An 18402-nucleotide genomic window follows, 5' to 3' on the forward strand; every position below is an offset into this window, starting at 1 on the left:
GATATTAATAAAAGGCCATATCGCCCAGCCCTACTTTAAACACAGAAGCACTACGCTGCAAGTACTGCTTTAAAACATACCTCACAAAAGGTGGCAAGACAGTATTACCACCTTTTCTTCCAATTTAGGTAAATATTTACATAAGCATTCAGATCTGCAAAAGGAGTTTTAAGTGTGACAGGTAATGCAGTTAACTACACAGCTGGTTGGCTTGTTGCCAATTATCAGTGGAGTCAAACCCACCCACGTACGGTAAACTAATGCAAGTGAATTGACTGAATTTCATACCAAATTCCCACTACTTCATTTGTTTTATCTTTAACAATGTATGCTTTACCGGCTACATGTCTTATCTGTGTACTTTTAGCCATAATATTAACTTTAGTATTTACTAATTATTGTATATTCTTATAGCACAAATCAAAGTTGGCAACCATAAACCATGAAGCATTTAATACAATGTCACTCAAGCTTTTTAATCTACGGTATTCTAAATCATAGCAGGCGATATGAAATATGCAAAATTGTTCTTTGAATGCAAGAATAAAAGCCCAGTGTATTTAATGTAATTTAATATTTATTTTAATCTTCTAAAATTGTTATTTGAATGCAATAAGAAATTTATGTTTAATGTATAATTACATTTTCTGTTAAAATAAAGCCAGTGTTGACATTTTCTGTGGTCCCCTTGCTTTTGAAAAGTATCGAAAAGTATCAATATACATTTCGGTACCAGTACCAACATATCAAGAAAACCCTAAGTGGCACGTATGTATGACATAGTTGCTTACATGCCTTATTTCCAGGGTGTAGTGGTAGTGGGTGAGGGCTAATAATAGTGAGTGAGGGCTAGTGATAGTGAGTGAACATTAAGATAGGGCTTCTGTCTTCTTTTAAAATACTAGTTTTTAGGGATGTAACGGTATCAAAATCTATTATTATCACGGTATTAAGGCCACAGTACAATATTATTGTGGTGTATGTGAAAACGTACTATATTATTGTGGTATATGTCAAAAAGAAAAATAAATAAAATAGACAAACATGCCAGTGTGTAAAATGAAGTGGCAGGAATGTTTAGGATAAACACTATGAGTAAACACATAATGCTCAAAAGTTCTAATCATATTTAAGACAAATGTGTATTTTTAAGTGCAAAGAATAGTATAGGAACATCCACGATTCCAAGCAAAAATTAAAATAAAAAAAACTTAGTTAAATGTCTAAAGGGGAACTGCACTTTTTGGGGGGAATTTTGCCTATCGTATACAATCATGAGGGACAAGAACACGTGCTTTGGGGAAGATTTTAAAGATGATAAAAAATGCTTGGAAGATGCGGCTAATAGGAGTCATTAGAGGTGGGGTAAATTGATTTTTAGAAGCATCGCAATTCGGACACGGACAATTATAGAATCAATCAGTAAACGTCAATCAATCGATTTATTTATTGTAAATTAAGTAATGCAGAGAGTTCTATAATTTGGCTGACTGCAACGAGCCACCTCACAGAGAGATCCGACCAGAGTTCCTTTATCAACGGGCACTTTTAGTCTAGTTTTGCACACATTTTCTTTGATTTAATAAATGTGGGAATTAATTTAACTGTTTCTTATTCCAAATTTATGTATTTTTTTTTTTTAAGTTGCAAGTGATAAATGCTTATTTAGTGAAACAAAAAGAAATGTAAAACTGCATCAAGATACAGTACATAAATTAAAGGTGCCTTAATAATTATTTTTACTCAAATCGTAGCTCCAGAATCGTAATCCTAATCGAAACGTGAGGTGCCCCAAGATTGCCACCTCTCGGGTTCACCGTCGCAGCCTTCAAAGCCCTCTAAAACAACTTCAGAACCCTCCATTAACGTTTAGTATAAACACTGCAAGTCTATATGTAATGTACTAACAGACACGTTCATAACAATATGTAATATGTACAATAAATACTATATTTCGATCATTTTATCTGATTTTTTCAGCGCATTGATTTCTGTTTCTGTAGCAGCGCACTTCTGACTTCTAGCAACAACTGTGTGTCCTACTTTCAGAAAAACAAAGACCTGTGTGTGTTCTAATCATGGCAGATTCGGTCACAAACCAAGAAGCCTATTTTTGGACAAATGAGGGTTCACAACATTATCTTTTTGAATCTGAATATACTGAGGATGAACTACTGCTTCTAGAAGCCAGCACGAAGGAAGAGTGAGACTTTGGAACAGACAGAAGCTGAGAGAGTGAGGTAAAAGTGACTCAAAGTTACAAACTATTTGAGTTATGTTGCGAACAAAAAGACAAACAAACCCGGGTGAAAACATTACCCCTTTCTGCGTACCAAAGCGCTACCTTCGTCAAGGCGACACGGGTCACGGAGCAGCGCACGGAGATAATCACTCAAAAAAATGTTCAACACGGGAAATATGAGGAAACTGAAAACTACTTGATACATTCTCAATCCATCCATCCTTTTTTCCACTGCTTGCTTTTCTAGATGTTGCGCGGGGGCTGGAGCCTGTCCCAGCTGCACTCGAGCGGAAGGCAGCGTACACACTGGACAAGTCGCCACCTCATAAACAGTCATCCAGAAAATATATTTGAAGCCAGCAAAGCCAAACATCAGTTTGTGAGGTATTTACATTATTAAAAGTAAAATTGTTAGTTATGAGAAAAAACATATTTTAGACTGATATAAACATGTCCACTGTGGAGGACACTGCTTGTCAGAAAGTAAAAGTTGAAACATTATTGTGTTACACTGGATGTTTACGTTTTCACTTTAAAGACATGCAACTGTAAGTTATCGTCATAGTGGGAAGTGTTTATTACCGTACTAAATAAGATAACCAACAACTTTCAGTATGACATTGTTCAGGTGTACTTGTATGCATTATGTGAAAGCAGCAAGGCACAGAAGCTGCACTACGAACAAAGAGAGAAGCATTTGCCTGGTTGAGCACAATGAAACATGTGATGACAATTAAAAACTTGAGATCCCGTGGTGTTGAAAATGAACTACAGTAGCTTAAACAGTGCAGTGAGACCGCATGGTAATTACCACACAAAACTAAAAAGTCAACACTCCATAAAAAGGGGAGTGATGTGGGTAACTGCCGATAGGCTGAGAATATAAGTCAAAAATCTAAACATGACTTGCATTTCCAACTATGTGCGCTCCCCATCGCACACAAGCGCCATCAGCTGCTGGAAATTCTGGGCATGCTGACAAAGACCTGGTACAGTGACCCTTTGTACGGCCATGACACAACAGGACTACACACAGGACTAGGGAATGTTACAATTAAATCAACACAGAAATAAGGCACTTTTCTGCAGAGCCACACTGCTATGAAGGGGTTGAGAATAGTGTTTTGATTGTGAATGTAGAAGTTGAGCTTGTTATATGCCGATGTCCGCTCACTGAGGGTTTTTACCGGTCTGTCACAGAACTGCCCAAGTGTAGTGGAGAAAGCAACGTGTGTGTGTGTGTGTGTGTGTGTGTGTGTGTGTGTGTGTGTGTTTATAGAGTGAGAAAGAGGGACAGCAGTAAAAATAAGTCTTACCGAAGAAGGAAGGCCAGGGGGTTTCCGGATCTTCTTTGGCTGGGAGTCTACATACATGCAGGCAGAGAGAGAGAGAGAAAACAATGAAAAGGTAAAAAGTGAGGCAAAGTGCAAGCATAAACATCAACGCAGATGCAACATTAATCTTCTGGGGACTGCAAAAATGGTAACAATCCAGCATTGCAGTGTGTGACACCAGCCTTTATGCATGTGACTCTTAAAGAAAGTAAAATGATGCATGATGCGGTGCAGGTGTAGGTGTAGGGGGTAGCGGGGGGTGTATATTGTAGCGTCCCGGAAGAGTTAGTGCTGCAAGGGGTTCTGGGTATTTGTTCTGTTGTGTTTATGTTGTGTTACGGTGTGGATGTTCTCCCAAAATGTGTTTGTCATTCTTGTTTGGTGTGAGTTCACAGTGTGGCGCATATTTGTAACAGTGTTAAAGTTGTTTATACAGCCACCCTCAGTACGGCCTGTATGGCTGTTGACCAATCTGCTTTGCATTCACTTGTGTGTGTGAAAAGCCGTAGATATTATGTGATTGGGCCGGCATGTAAAGGCAGTGCTTTTAAGGTTTATGGCGCTCTGTACTTCTCCCTACGTCCGTGTACCACTTCGTACAGCGGCGCTTTAAAAAGTTATACATTTTACTTTTTTAAACCGATACCGATAATTTCCGATATCACATTTTAAAGCATTTTTCTGCCGATAATATCGGCAGTCCGATATTATCGGACATCTCTAGTCGCCACCTCATCACAGGCCAACACAGACAACCATTCACACACACACATACAAACACAAGGGCCAATTTAGTGTTCAATCAACCTGCTAGAAAATCCTCCATCCTTATGGACATGACACCAGCACTGACCCGCACCTAGGTAGATGAGCCCACCATCTTCGCTATAATCTTCAAATAAGGGCCAAAACTCTGCCAACTGTGGGACCTTTGAGTTTGGTAATTTTATCTTTCCTCAGCTAAATTGGCTACCTCCCATGGGAGTTCAATATCAGATCTAGGGATCAACAGATTATTGGTGCCATCATTCGGCATTTTAACATCAATATTGGCCCTCTTATCAGTAATAGTCTATTTTTTTTCCCCACAACTACAACATAAATACATCAACTGATTAAATTTGTACACATATATACCAGCATTTAGTATTAAAATAATGAAAAATAGTCATAAGTAGAGAGTAAGTTAGTAGTAATAACCAGATCTCCTTTCTACTAAGATGCGCTGCGATGTTCGGATGGCCAACCCCATTTTTCTCCTTTTCCCTCGTTAGAGTGCTTACATGAACTTGTCAGAACTTCCATTTTTTATCAGGAAATTCCCGTTTTGTCCTTCCTTCCTGTAGTCTTCCTCCTGTTTTGTTCTCGCTACAAAAGCGATCGCACGACAAGCCTCCGTCCGCAACACTCACAGCGTGCATGGGCTCAATAAAAGGAGCGCGGCGAGTTTTTATGTTTCGGGATTTAATCGAATAGCACGACAGAGATGGATGGACATAATGACAGAAAATATATCTCTGCCAAAAATCCACACTTTGTGCAAATTTAAAAATAGGAGAATTATATATTACAGAAACAAATAAGCAGGCAGCAGCTCCTTTCTGTAACATTGAGGCAGACATTTTCAGCCAGCTTTAAAAATGTCTCATGTAAATGAAGGATCCCAAAATTACTTTTAATTTAAATGTTTAATATGAAATATATGATTTGTAAATATTGAAATCATACCTTTTAGAAATTAATTTATGTAAATTGTGTTACAAATCGACAACAGGAAGTGAACATATGCGTTAATAGTTGCTATGAAGTGGAAAAAGGATAGGATTAAATAAGCTTTGCTTCTTCCTATTCTTTTTCGGGCCTGTTGTAAAGAGAGATGAAAATGTGTAAAATATGTGATGTATCATATTGAAACTGTATACATTTTCAAAATAAATTTGAAAAATCCCGCATTTTTACCAATTTTCAGGAGATTTCCTACATTTTGAAATGCAAATATTGATGCTGACACACAAAATAAAGGTGTTTGTGTTATCCTCTGAAGTTTTTTGCTGCTAAATTAACCACAACATTAGCGCCGCACAAAACATGTTGCCACTGGTCCGCAATTTCCTAAAAAATAATGTTAAAAAAAAAAACGACTTAAAGCCTTGTCCAGCGGTTTACTGACGTATACTATTCATGTTTAGGTAAATGTTATTACAAATGAATATCAGCTCCAAATATCAGTGACTACTACTAATCTAACTAAAAAAAACATATCGGTGGATCTCTAATTAGCACTGTTGGCATTCCACACAATATTACATAGTATCTGATAAATGGCCTTTATATTATGTTGCGTTGGATAAGTGTAGAGAAACGTATATATACTGTATGTAAAAGTGCACAATAGCACATCTTGGAACCATCTCATTAACATTAAACTACAAACACAAAACGGTGTTCTCAGTTGAGTTTGCAAAAACCACTTGCGTCTAAATTCCAGCATTAAAGATACATTTTGGAAAACACACCTCCAGTATACAATTGTGAGAGCTCTGACACCGATTTAAAATGGTTGAAAAACAGTTACATATGGGACCATTAAATGCTCCTATGTTTGTTATCTTACCCAAACCTCCTTCAGGTGGCCTCCTTCGGGGATTGTTTGGGTAGGACGGATAAAACTGGGAGCCTGACTTGAGGCCAGAAGGAGACATTGCATCCGGGCTAGGCATTGCAATGTCACTGGGAAGAAAACCAGGCTGAAAAAAAAACAGAAAAGACCAGGTTGAACTAAATAAATAATAATGCAACAGAAACAGATTCTTTTAAGACTGCTTTTCTGAAATGCGATCATGTAAAGCCCTGTATTCATTGAGCAGGCCAGTTGTGTTTCGTACACACGGTTTAACACATCTTTAACAGTCAGTATGTTTATAGGCATTTATTTAGTCAGATTTTTCAAATAAATTGTTTATTTCTACCATATGTTCACATACTCTCTCTCTAAACTGACCTTTAGCCAAATGCTTTGTGTTTCCTGTACAATAGGGGACAAGTGTTGCCATTTCAGGTTGTTTAGATATGTGGGGATTGTGGGTAGGGCAAGAAAATACTACATGCTAATAATAGCATAGACCAGGGCTTGTAGCTGTCACTAGCAGAAGCTCTTGGATCTAACGAATAACAATGTTGTAATGTTTTAATTTGTGTTTCAATGACATCTGCTTCGGTTCTTGTGGTTATGGTGATCGGAGACAGAGAAAAATGCCATAGTGAGGGATTGCTTTGACTATTTAAATTTAAACTTTCCACTACACAGTGAATTATTAACAATTGTTGGATTATAAATCAACAAAGTGGTAAAATTGTTGTATATGGAGTTAGACATTCTATCCTTAAGTCACTAAATAAAGTATGATTAACAATGTTGCTTGTAGACATTTCTCACTCATTTGAAATATATTAATGTCATGTCACAAATCAAATCTGACTTCTTTGAGAACATTCTGCCTCTTATTAATTTATATTTTATCATATATTTAAAATTGTTGACTTATTTCATCTCTATTTTTCTTCTTGTAACAGTCCCTCTGACTTTGTCTTCTACGTTTGTGACTTTATTGTTAAGAACAGTGCCATGATCCCCGATGGAGTCTGGCACATATGATAGGATATGATTATACAGTATTCAAGAGGGAAATGGTTTCTAATCTATGAATCTAGAAACGTTTATTTCGATCTTTAAAAAGTCAAACGTGATTTAATTGAACTGTTTACATGGGTTTTAAAAAGATGGCTTCATCCTGAATGAAAACCAACACTTCCCATCCAATCTGATGGCGCTTGAGAGGTGCTGAAAAGAGAAATGGGCAAAACTGCCCAAAGATAGGTGTGCCAAACTTGCGGCGTCGTATTCAAAAAGACTAATTGCTGCCAAATGTGCATCAACAAAATATTGCGCAAAGGCTGTGAATACTCATGTACATGTGATTTTTATAGTTTTAATAAACTTGCAAAAAAAATAAAAGTAAAAACTTTTCACATTATTAATACAGGGGTAGAATTTTGAGGACAAACAATTTTGGAATAAGGCTGTAATATTGTTAATATTGTAGACACGATGTGGAAAAAGTGAAGCACTGTGAATGCTTTCCAAATACACTGTAGAATTTTAAGACACAAATATTATTTTGTAATATTCCTTATTAGGATATAAAATAACATTTTATTGAGATGCATTTTTTTCTATATCGCACAGCACTGTGTACAGTGTTATACATCAACTCTATTTGACCAAGTCTTTGCTTTTCTTTCTAAGGGATGTCAGCACACATTGTTGCCCCATGCTTCACTTTTCATGCGGTTAAGATGTCACATTACCATCACAACTATACAGTAAACTTTCCCATGGCGAGTTCAACTGAAATGCACCACTTGGTGGAACTGTGACCCAGGTTGTTCAAATATCAAGTGGAAAAATACCTGATTTGCAAATGCAGGGTACGATGGCCTCTCATTTTTACCTGAAAGATGAAATTATGAATTGATGAACGAGCATTAGTAAAAAAAAAACATCCCCATTTCAGAGGTAAAAAGTTGTGCTCAAACAAAAAAGTGGATTTCTAAAAAGTAAGAAAATTCCATCGATGCCATCCTCTTTTTGTACGCTCAGTTTCATTAGACCGCCTGACAGATAAAACCCTAGACAAGGTTTCTGCTTCAGTGCCCCGACACTGACACAATGAACACACACACACACACACACACACACACACATGCATACAAACACATTGTCACTGACAAACAAAAATCTGGACAGAACTACAGTATGTATTCATATAAAGTAGGAATGTAACATTTAACGGTATAATGATAAACCACGGTAAAATTTCAGACGGTTAGTAATACCGTTTACATTTTTTATTACCGAAAAAATGTAATTTATAAATGCATTTTAGGCAACACCGCTTACTTCTAGAAACGGAGTCACAGCGGTGCCAGCGCATGCGCACTAACGTCGTTTGGCTTAAAACATGTCGGAGAGCAACTACACAGACTTCTCCGTAGAGTTCCTCTCGGACTGAATGGGGCTGAGCACTTCGTTTAACTTCTTTTCTCCTCGCTTCATTCCTGTGGAGTCTCGCCGTGCGATCAAGAGTGCACCGCTGCTATTAGATGACTACAGGTGTCGACAATATTGGAGACGCGTTTGTCCAACGCTAAAAGTACATCGTAGCGATGTTGCTTTCATTTTCTTAACACAGCGTCCTGTTGTGACAGAGTTAATGACGCGAGGAAACATGCAGCAGTTGATGTGTAGGTAACGTTGCCACAACTTGTTTATGACATCTTCTCGTTTGTTTACTGGGATGATCACTTGTCCTTTATTTAACTGGTAACGTTTTCAGTGTTCCGATTACATAAACACTACCTAAAATCTTCGAATTGAACGCAGGCTGTGAAGATTGCGTATTAGAAGTGAGAGGTATTACTCGTGTTTATTTTTGTTGGCTGAACTGTTGCATTAAAACAATGCTGTTGTTGGACAACAACAAAGCTTGTTTATTAGACTTTAGCCTCATTAGCCAAACTGTTTTGTGTTTTATATTGATATCAAAGTATACACCAAATCCACAACATGTGGATTTGTTCATTTCACAAAGTTACATTAAAAAACATTCATGTGACATAGCGCTTGTTAATGTTTTATAGTGTATAGTAATTCCTATACGACTAATTTCTGTTCAAACTCTTAATGGATCTGTTCCGATACAGCATGTACATGTACATATATTAGGTACATGTACATAACTTTAAAAAATACTTCTATCAAAATATAAACATGGCAATAAAGGCATCATGTAACGTGAAAAGGCTGACACGTTGATACTATTAATGAACATAAGGACAAATATTGGCCTTTAAATATATGGATACTGTTTATCTATAGCCCTATTAGACATTACGTTCACAACCCAACTCAACACTTTTACCTAACATAATGAAACATCCTGATTAATAATTGCGATTTCACTATTGATAAAAAATAATCCCAATTATTAATTTGGTCATAATTGTGTAGCTCTGTCTAAGACTAGATCTAAAAAATGAACACTATTTTTATTCATATGGACAAAAAGTAGTTACGTGTTATGGCCATCAGGTGCCATCTTGCAATATTTATCTCTTATGTCCATAAGATGCTATCTTGCACACTTTTCAAATTTTTACTTAATTATGCTATTTTGTTTCTGCCATATTACTTACATTTATAATGTTAAATTTTTACTTGACATACAAGTGTGGTGTTCTTATTTACAATAAAGTTTCTTATCCAAACAAAATAATTTTGAATGTGTTGTTTCAATAAAACTTGGTTAAAGATTTCAGTATAAGTACTTTTTGAAAACGTTGAGCACATTTAAAAATACCGCAAAAACCGGGGTAAATTTGGTCACAATAACCGTGATACATTTTCATACCGTGACGTCCCTGATAAAAAGAGTTGGTTAATATAATAACATTTACAAAAATAACAACTAGATTAGACTTCAGATCCTAATAAGAACAAAAACATTGCAAATCTTACCTGCAATCCCTGAACTTATGAAAGGAGAGGACAAGCTTTCATGTTCACTGTAGTGGGCTCCTTCTCCGTAGCCCTGCAGGAACACACGGTGCATCGGACATGATGCTTTTGAGAAGATTATGGCTCAATAGGCATGATAACCACTCTTCCTGGCTATCGCCCTCATGTTGGCACAACTACTGGGTTTTAAGGTTTTCCTCCCTCTGCTCTGCTGCTTAACTCGCAGGACACATGCCAGACAAATCTGCATCAGCTTGGGGATTCGAAGCGACTTTCTTAATTATCGATGCGTGCTAATCAAAGCCTGCTGCATGCACTTCAGCCCTTGTTCCTTATATTTTACACTGAGCGGTGCCAAGGCAGTTATGGCGGATGTGAGACAGGAATTACCGGTGGGCCTTCACAGAGGTTTTGGGCTACTAGATGGCTTGCCAATTCAGGAATCAAAGCCAAGGTTATTAGGTACAGAGCAAAACTACAACTTCACATCAAACGAGCACAGAACTCAGCCGCCCTGCTGCTGGGGGAGCGTGTATGTTTGATTAGCAAAAGCAGTAATTTACAAAATATGCATCTGGCAACAATTTGGGAAAACTGCATTTAGATCTTACCCGTCCTTGGCTGAAGGAAGGACTATTCTGTTCTGCCGAACCCCAGGAACCAGAGCTGCTGCGCTCGTCAAGTGCTGAAATAAGACAATTTTGTTATAAATGGAGGCAAGTAAATGAATGTGGAGCAAGAAAACGGCTGAAGATATCAATGTGCATCATTGATGCTGGAATAACATTAAAAGGACCATGCCACCAAAATTTTATGTGCTTAAGTGGCCACAGTGGACTTGTGCAAACCATTAAGAAAACCTCTAATGATTAAATGAGCTGCTGTTGCTTTAAACACGCAATATGATGTAAAATGTATCTATGGGAAAATGATTCTAAGCGTAATGATCAGTGTTCATTATAAAGACTTGGGAAAAAACAAAATAGGCAATTTAGCGAATAATTTTAAGCAAAATGGAAACATGTAGACTGGCTCAAAACAAGATGCAAAGCCGAAACGCACGCTGCCATGTTTAGGTAAAGAAAGACACCATGTGCAACACACAAAGGAAACACTCAGCCAAAAGGCTGGTGAAGCTGAAAACTCCTCAAAATACCCCCATCATCCTCTTCTCGCCCGTCTTGTGCACTAATGCTATCCAAGCTCTCTGGAGACACAAGGCTTAATTGCATGCTGATTTGCATAATTGTGCATATTAATGTAGCTTTCTTATGAATATTCATGCCTTCTTTGATTTTTATTTTTTGTGTGCCTAATTAAAAAAATGTGTGTGAGAAAGCAAGTGAACGAAAACGCGAGGGGGGGGGGCGAGATCAGCATCCCGGCTGACGAGGGAGGAATGAGTGATGAGGCTAACAGAGGGGTGCAAGCACCTACACATGCTGCGACAGCCGTGATCTATGGCTGCCGATGCGAGTGGCATGGAGGATTGTGCGAGCGGGGAGGAAAGACCTCTAAAGATCAGCATCGCTTCTTTTGCCACATGTGCTGGGACGAAAGAACACGGCACTAATGAAGGCACCGTCGTCAAACAGTACAACACGTGAGCAATCAAAGAACTATAAACTTTTACCGTTAGAATCATTTCTTTAAAAACAATGTATTCCAGCTGGGGCTGCATGATTAATCAAAATCGAATCGACATTGAGGTTTTAATTAGTACGATAACGTAACCGCAAAAGGCATTTGATTGACAGACATGTTCGGCAATCCGAATAGCGTGTCTTCGTCTCTTACTTCAAGCAGGGAGAAAAGATGTCTCACTCTGTGCATCGCTCCCAGAACCTTGGCACGTTTATTTAACAGTAGATTTAACCGAACGCAGAGAGCCCTCTTTTCAGTCATCCACAATCTTTGTCTCGATGGGCGGAGAGCAAGACTGCCAGCTTTGCACACACAGGAAAAACGGACATAGAGCCTTGCAACTCGCTAGTAAGAAGTTCCGCAAAGTAACAAGAATTAGGTGTGAAAAAATATAGTTACTAAGCCAAAGGTCCTGTTGTGGGAATATTTCAGCTTCAAATCGGAGGGGCAATATGAGCCAATCATCACGGATGAACGAGCAAGAATGCCACGATGGCAACACAAAAAAAATGACAAGCCGACCTAGTTTTTCCAACTGGGTAAAAAATGCAGTTTACGATGTTTAATATCTATTTAACTTAAATATTTGCTTACAAAGATGACAGTTTAATTGTTGTTTATTTAGAATAATGTTATTTACCTTCCAACTACAGTACAATGGTAAAAAATTGTACAGTAATGATAAAAGTTGGTATGTTTTTAAAATGTTATTCGCATTCATTATATGATTAAATTATAAACACTTGGTTTTATCTGTTATTTCTTCAGTTTAAGAGCATGATGTGGACAAGTGCTCTGAGTCTGTCTGCATAAAGCAAAACATTTTCTAAAGTAAATTATTGCATATTGTTCTAATGTGTGGCACCTTGAGACAAACATGTTAATTGACATTGTAAAAGTAACATGTACTCTAATTATGCGCAGTTTTATACATTTACAGTATATGCAAAAAATATAAAAATCGTAAATTTAATCGCAGTCGCAAATTTTGGACAGGAAACATCGCAATTAAGTTTTTCGTGTAGCCCTAATCCCAACAGCCTTCCTTTAACTCAGACCTGGGCAATTATTTTGACTCTGGGGCCACATTGATCAGTAAAAATGAGTCTGTGTGCTCGCTCACACACACACGCACACTCGCACACTTATTAGGGGTGTGGGAAAAAATCGATTCAAATTGCGATTCTCATGTTGTGCGATACAGAATCGATTCTCATTTTTAAACAATCGATTTTTATTTTTTTATTAATTAATCAATCCAACAAAACAATACACAGCAATACCATAACAATGCAATCCAATTCCAAAACCAAACCAGACCCAGCAACACTCAGAACTGCAATAAACAGAGCAATTGAGAGGAGACACAAACATGACACAGAACAAACCAAAAGTAGTGAAACAAAAATTAATATTATCAACAGTATCAATATTAGTTACACTTTCAACATAGCAGTGATTAAAAATCCCTCATTGACATTATCATTAGACATTTATAAAACAAATAAAAAAAAGAACAATAGTGTCACAGTGGCTTACACTTGCATGCATCTCATAAGCTTGACAACACACTGTGTCCAATATTTTCACAAAGATAAAATAAGTCATTTTTTATTCATTTAATAGTTAAAACAAATTTACATTATTGCAATCAGTTGATAAAACATTGTCCTTTACAATTTTTTCTTCATTAATAGTATCAGCGCGTCAGCTTTTTTTTATTACATGATGCCTTTAACTATATTTTTACATTTTCATAGAGAGGTATTTTTTAAGTTATGTACAAACATTTAAATGTACGACTGTGTACATGTACATGCTGTATCGGGACAGATCCATTAAGAGTTTGAGCAGAAATATTTTGTATAGTAATTAACTATACACCATAAACACAAACATGTTTAATTTTTTATATCAATATAAAACACAAAGCTGTTTGGCGAATGAAGGTAAAGTCAAATAAACAAGCTTTGTTCTTCTTCAACAAACATGTACTTCAGTGCAAGAGTTTGGCTAACAAATATAAACATGAGTGATATCTCTCATATAAAATACAATCTTTGTGCCTCACCGACAACTCCGCCTGCGTTCAATTCGATGAGATTACAAAACATTTTAGCTAGTATTGATGTTATTGGAACACTGACAATATTAGCAGTTCAATTAAAGGACAAGTGAGCATCTCAGTCAACAAGCTAAAGACTTTATAAACAAGTTGTGGCAACGTTCCCGACACATCGCCTGCTGCATGGTAACTCTCAGTCCCAGCAGCTGACGGACGGGCGCTAGTTGCACGCTCAAAATGAAACCACAACATCAGATATTTTTCTCCAACAGCATTGTGCTCTTAAACGCACACCGAGACTCCACGGAATTAGAAGCGATTGAAATGAACTGAGACAAAGCGATCGGTTCCGTTTACTCTGAGGAAACATTTTCAAAGCAAAATCTGTGTAGTCGTTGCCATGTTTTCTCGGGCCTAACGGCACAAGTGCGCATGTGCAGGCGATGTGGCGCTTCTGTTTTCAAGAAGTAAGCAGTGTTGCCTAAAATGCATTAATAAATTAAGGTTTTTCTGTAATCAAAAAATTAAACGGTATTACTAACCATCCGGAATTTTACCGCGGTTTATCATTATACCGTTACATCCCTATTATGTACATCTACACGCAGGGTTCCAATTTAACCGCGGCAACTGAGGCAAATGCCGCGACCGCTCTTGTCACTTGCCGTAATGCCCTAAAAAATTGACCAGCATTGATGGCAAGCATGCCGTGACCGCCCTTGACTTTTTACCTGTTAATGGACTTGGGCTGTAACGGTAAACGGTATAATGAAAAACCACGGTAAAATTCCGGACCGTAAGTAATACCGTTTAATGTTGTAATTATCGAAACATTTTCATTTATTATTGCATTTTAGGCCACATTGATCACTTACTCTGAACGCAGCAGCAGCCACGCCTCCGAAGATGGTGCATTTGTATTATTGCTGTTTGCAATGGCGGAAAACTAAACATGGACATTGCTCTTGAGATTTTGCCCTAGTAGTTAACGGACAAAATCTGAAGTTTGGACGTATTTTGGATCTGTAAAGCTTGCTAAGGGTAAAATAATTGAGGATAGTTGGCTCATTAACAGAAAATGTAGGAAACAAGTACCGGCATAGGGAGGCAACACTTCAAACATGATGAGCCAACTCCGGGACCACCATCCACAACAATACATCGAGTACAAGGTACGTCAACTTGTAGTTGAATGCATGACAGAGAATGTTTGAAAATGAACATGTCATCGTTGGTCTGTCACATGTTCTTATACAAAACCCAAAACCAGTGAAGTTGGCACGTTGTGTAAATCATAAATAAAAAGAGAAAATGATTTGCAAATCTTTTTCAACCTATATTCAATTGAATAGACTGCAAAGACAAGATATTTAACGTTCAAACTGAGAAACTTAGTTATTTTTTGCAAATATTAGCTCATTTGGAATTTGATGCCTGCAACATGTTTCAAAAAAGCTGGCACAGGTGGCAAAAAAGACAGAGAAAGCTGAGGAATGCTCATCAAACCCCTTTTTGGAACATCCCACAGGTGAACAGGCTAATTGGGAACAGATGGGTGCCATGATTGGGTATAAAAGCAGCTTCCATGAAATGCTCAGTCATTCAAAAACAAGGATGGGGCGAGGGTGACCAATTTGTGAACAAATGTGTGAGCAAATTGTCCAACAGTTTAAGAACAACATTTCTCAACGAGCTATTGCAAGGAATTTAGGGATTTCACCATCTACGGTCCGTAATATCATCAAAAGGTTCAGAGAATCTGGAGAAAGGCCGAAAACCAATATTGAATGCCCGTGACCTTCGATCCCTGCATCAAAAAGCGACATCAGCATATAAAAGGATATCATCACATGGATTCAGGACCGCTTCAGAAAACCACTGTCAGTAACTACAGTTTGTCGCTACATCTGTAAGTGCAAGTTAAAACTGCAAAGCTAAAGCCATTTATCAACAACACCCAGAAACGCCGCCGGCTTCGCTGGGCCCGAGCTCATCTAAGATGGACTGATGCAAAGTGGAAAAGTGTTCTGTGGTGTGACGAGTTCACATTTCAAATTGGTTTTGGAAACTGTGGCCGTTGTGTCCTCCGGACCAAAGAGGAAAAGTTGTTATAAGCGCAAAGTTCAAAAGCCAGCATCTGTGATGGTATGGGGGTGTATTAGTGCCCAAGGCATGGGTAACTACACATCTGTGAAGGCACCATCAATGCTGAAAGGTACATACAGGTTTTGGGGCAACATATGTTGCCATCCAAGCAAAGTTATCATGGACGCCCCTGCTTATTTCAGCAAGACAATGCCAAGCCACATTCTGCACGTGTTACAACAGCGTGGCTTCATAGTAAAAGAGTGTGGGTACTAGACTGGCCTGCCAGTAGTCCAGACCTGTCTCCTATTGAAAATGTGTGGCGCATTATGAAGCGTAAAATACAACAACGGAGACCCCGGACTGTTGAACAACTTAAGCTGTACATCAAGCAAGAATGGGAAAGAATTCCACCAGAAAAGCTTCAAAAATGGGTCTCAGTTCCCAAACGTTTACTGAGTGTTGTTAAAAGGAAAGGTCATGTAACACAGTGGTAAAAATGCCCCTGTGCCAACTTGCAATGTGTTGCTGCCATTAAATTCTAAGTTAATGATTATTTGCAAATAAAAAAAAAAAAAATTGTTTCTCAGTTCAAACATTAAATATATTGTCTTTGCGGGCTATTAAATTGAATATGTTGAAAAGGATTTGCAAATCATTATATTCTGTTTTTATTTTTATGATTTACACAACGTGCCAATTCCACTGGTTTTGCGCGGTTCTGCCATATAAACAATATATGGCAGAAACAATAATAATATGCATAAATAAACATAAATGTTAAAATTGTGCAAGTTGGCACCTGGTAAGATAACATGTAACTGCACTTTTTGTCCATATAGATAAAAATAGTGTTCATGTATGAAATCAATCATCCATCCATCCATCCATCCATTTTCTACCGCTTATTCCCAATCAATCAAAAATTATTTATACAGCCCTTAATCACAAGTGTCTCAAAGGGCTGCACAAGCCACAACGAGTCTAGTCTTACATTTAGGGCTGCACGGTTATGGACAAGATAATAGGATTTAAGATTAATTTTATCAGTATTGAAAATCAAAAATAATAATCACAATTATTCATTATGTTTGGTAAAACAGTGTTGAGGTGGGGTGTGAACGTGATGCCATCATGTAATGTGTAATGTCTCATAAAAAGACTATAGATAACCGTTAAATATATATGTTTTGTTCATAAATAGTATTAACGTGTCATCTTCTTCTCATTACATGATGCCTTTATCGCTATTTTTTTTACATTTTCATCGAGAGGTATTTAAGTTATGTACATTGACATACTGTACTGTATCGGAGCAGATCCATTAAGAGTTTGAACACAAATATGTTGTATAACAGGGGTGCCCACACTTTGTCAGCAGGCGAGCTATTTTTTAAATGAGCAAGTCAAGGTGATCCACCTAATCTTCATGCACGCACGCGCGCACACATATATAATTTATATTTAATTATTTGTGAATCAGACGTTTTTTGTTGACATGTTCATTCATGTTGTAATTCTATGCATGTTCGAAATCAACTCAAATCATAACCATAACATAAAGCTTCCTTTCTTTCATGAAGACAAGAACATAAGTCTACCTTATTCTGATGACTTGCACTGATTGGAATCAGACAGGATTCACAGCAGTGTTGATAACTTCCACATTTTCGAATTTAGATTGTGGAAGATAAAAAGTCCTCCTATCTGTCCAACACCACATGAAAGTGGTTGGTTTTTGGCATCTTATTTGTCCAGCTTCCATACTCGTCTTTAAACACTTTGCAAGAAATACATTGATGCAAACTCCGTAGCTTGCTAGCTTGTGAGCGCTAGCTTGCTGAGACTCTTATTTTGTTAGCGCAGGTAGGATGGCGCAGCGTTTTTATTGTGAAGACAGGAACTGTGCAGCCTTTAGGTTTTTGACGGCACAAGAGTGGTTTTTAATAACTTTGTGACATTAAAAACCACAAGTAATGTAAAAACATGGTGTTTACTTTTGATATCAATACAAAACACAAAGCAGTTAGGCTAATGAAGATAACGTCTAAGAAACAAGCTTTGTTCTTCTTCAACAACACCATGTGGTTCAGTGCAACACTTTGGCCAACAAAAATAAACAGGAGTGATACTTTCTCACATCTAACACACAATCTTTGTGCCTCACTGACAACACAGCCTGCATTCAATTCGATAAGATGACAAAACAGTTTAGCTTTGACTGATGTTATTTGAACACTAACAAAGCTAGCAGTAAAATAAAGGTTGAGTGACCATCCCAGTAAAACTAAAGACTTTATAAACAAATTGTGGCAACGTTCCCAACACATCGCCTGCTGCATGGTAACTCTCAGTCCCAGCAGCTGACGGAAATTAAACTGCAACATAAAATATTTTACTCCTCCAAGGTAAACTTTTTTTGTGGGACAAATGTGTCCATGTATTGATAAACGTG

The 18402-nt window shown here is 37.6% G+C and overlaps 1 protein-coding gene across 6 annotated transcripts in view; it reads right to left on the bottom strand.

Moving 5' to 3' along the window:
• The window catches only part of tcf3b (transcription factor 3b), a 129230-nt gene that overhangs the window by 33384 nt on the left and 77444 nt on the right, over positions 1-18402 (bottom strand). For all 6 annotated transcript variants that reach the window (XM_061977903.1, XM_061977904.1, XM_061977905.1 and 3 more), the window contains 5 exons: positions 10765-10838; positions 10154-10226; positions 8047-8087; positions 6191-6323; positions 3559-3605 (listed from right to left, as the gene is read on the bottom strand). In XM_061977903.1, coding sequence (XP_061833887.1) covers positions 3559-3605; positions 6191-6323; positions 8047-8087; positions 10154-10226; positions 10765-10838 — 368 coding nt within the window. The remainder of the gene's footprint in view (positions 1-3558; positions 3606-6190; positions 6324-8046; positions 8088-10153; positions 10227-10764; positions 10839-18402) is intronic.

Source organism: Nerophis lumbriciformis, linkage group LG18 (assembly GCF_033978685.3).
Source record: "Nerophis lumbriciformis linkage group LG18, RoL_Nlum_v2.1, whole genome shotgun sequence".
Taxonomy (NCBI): domain Eukaryota; kingdom Metazoa; phylum Chordata; class Actinopteri; order Syngnathiformes; family Syngnathidae; genus Nerophis; species Nerophis lumbriciformis.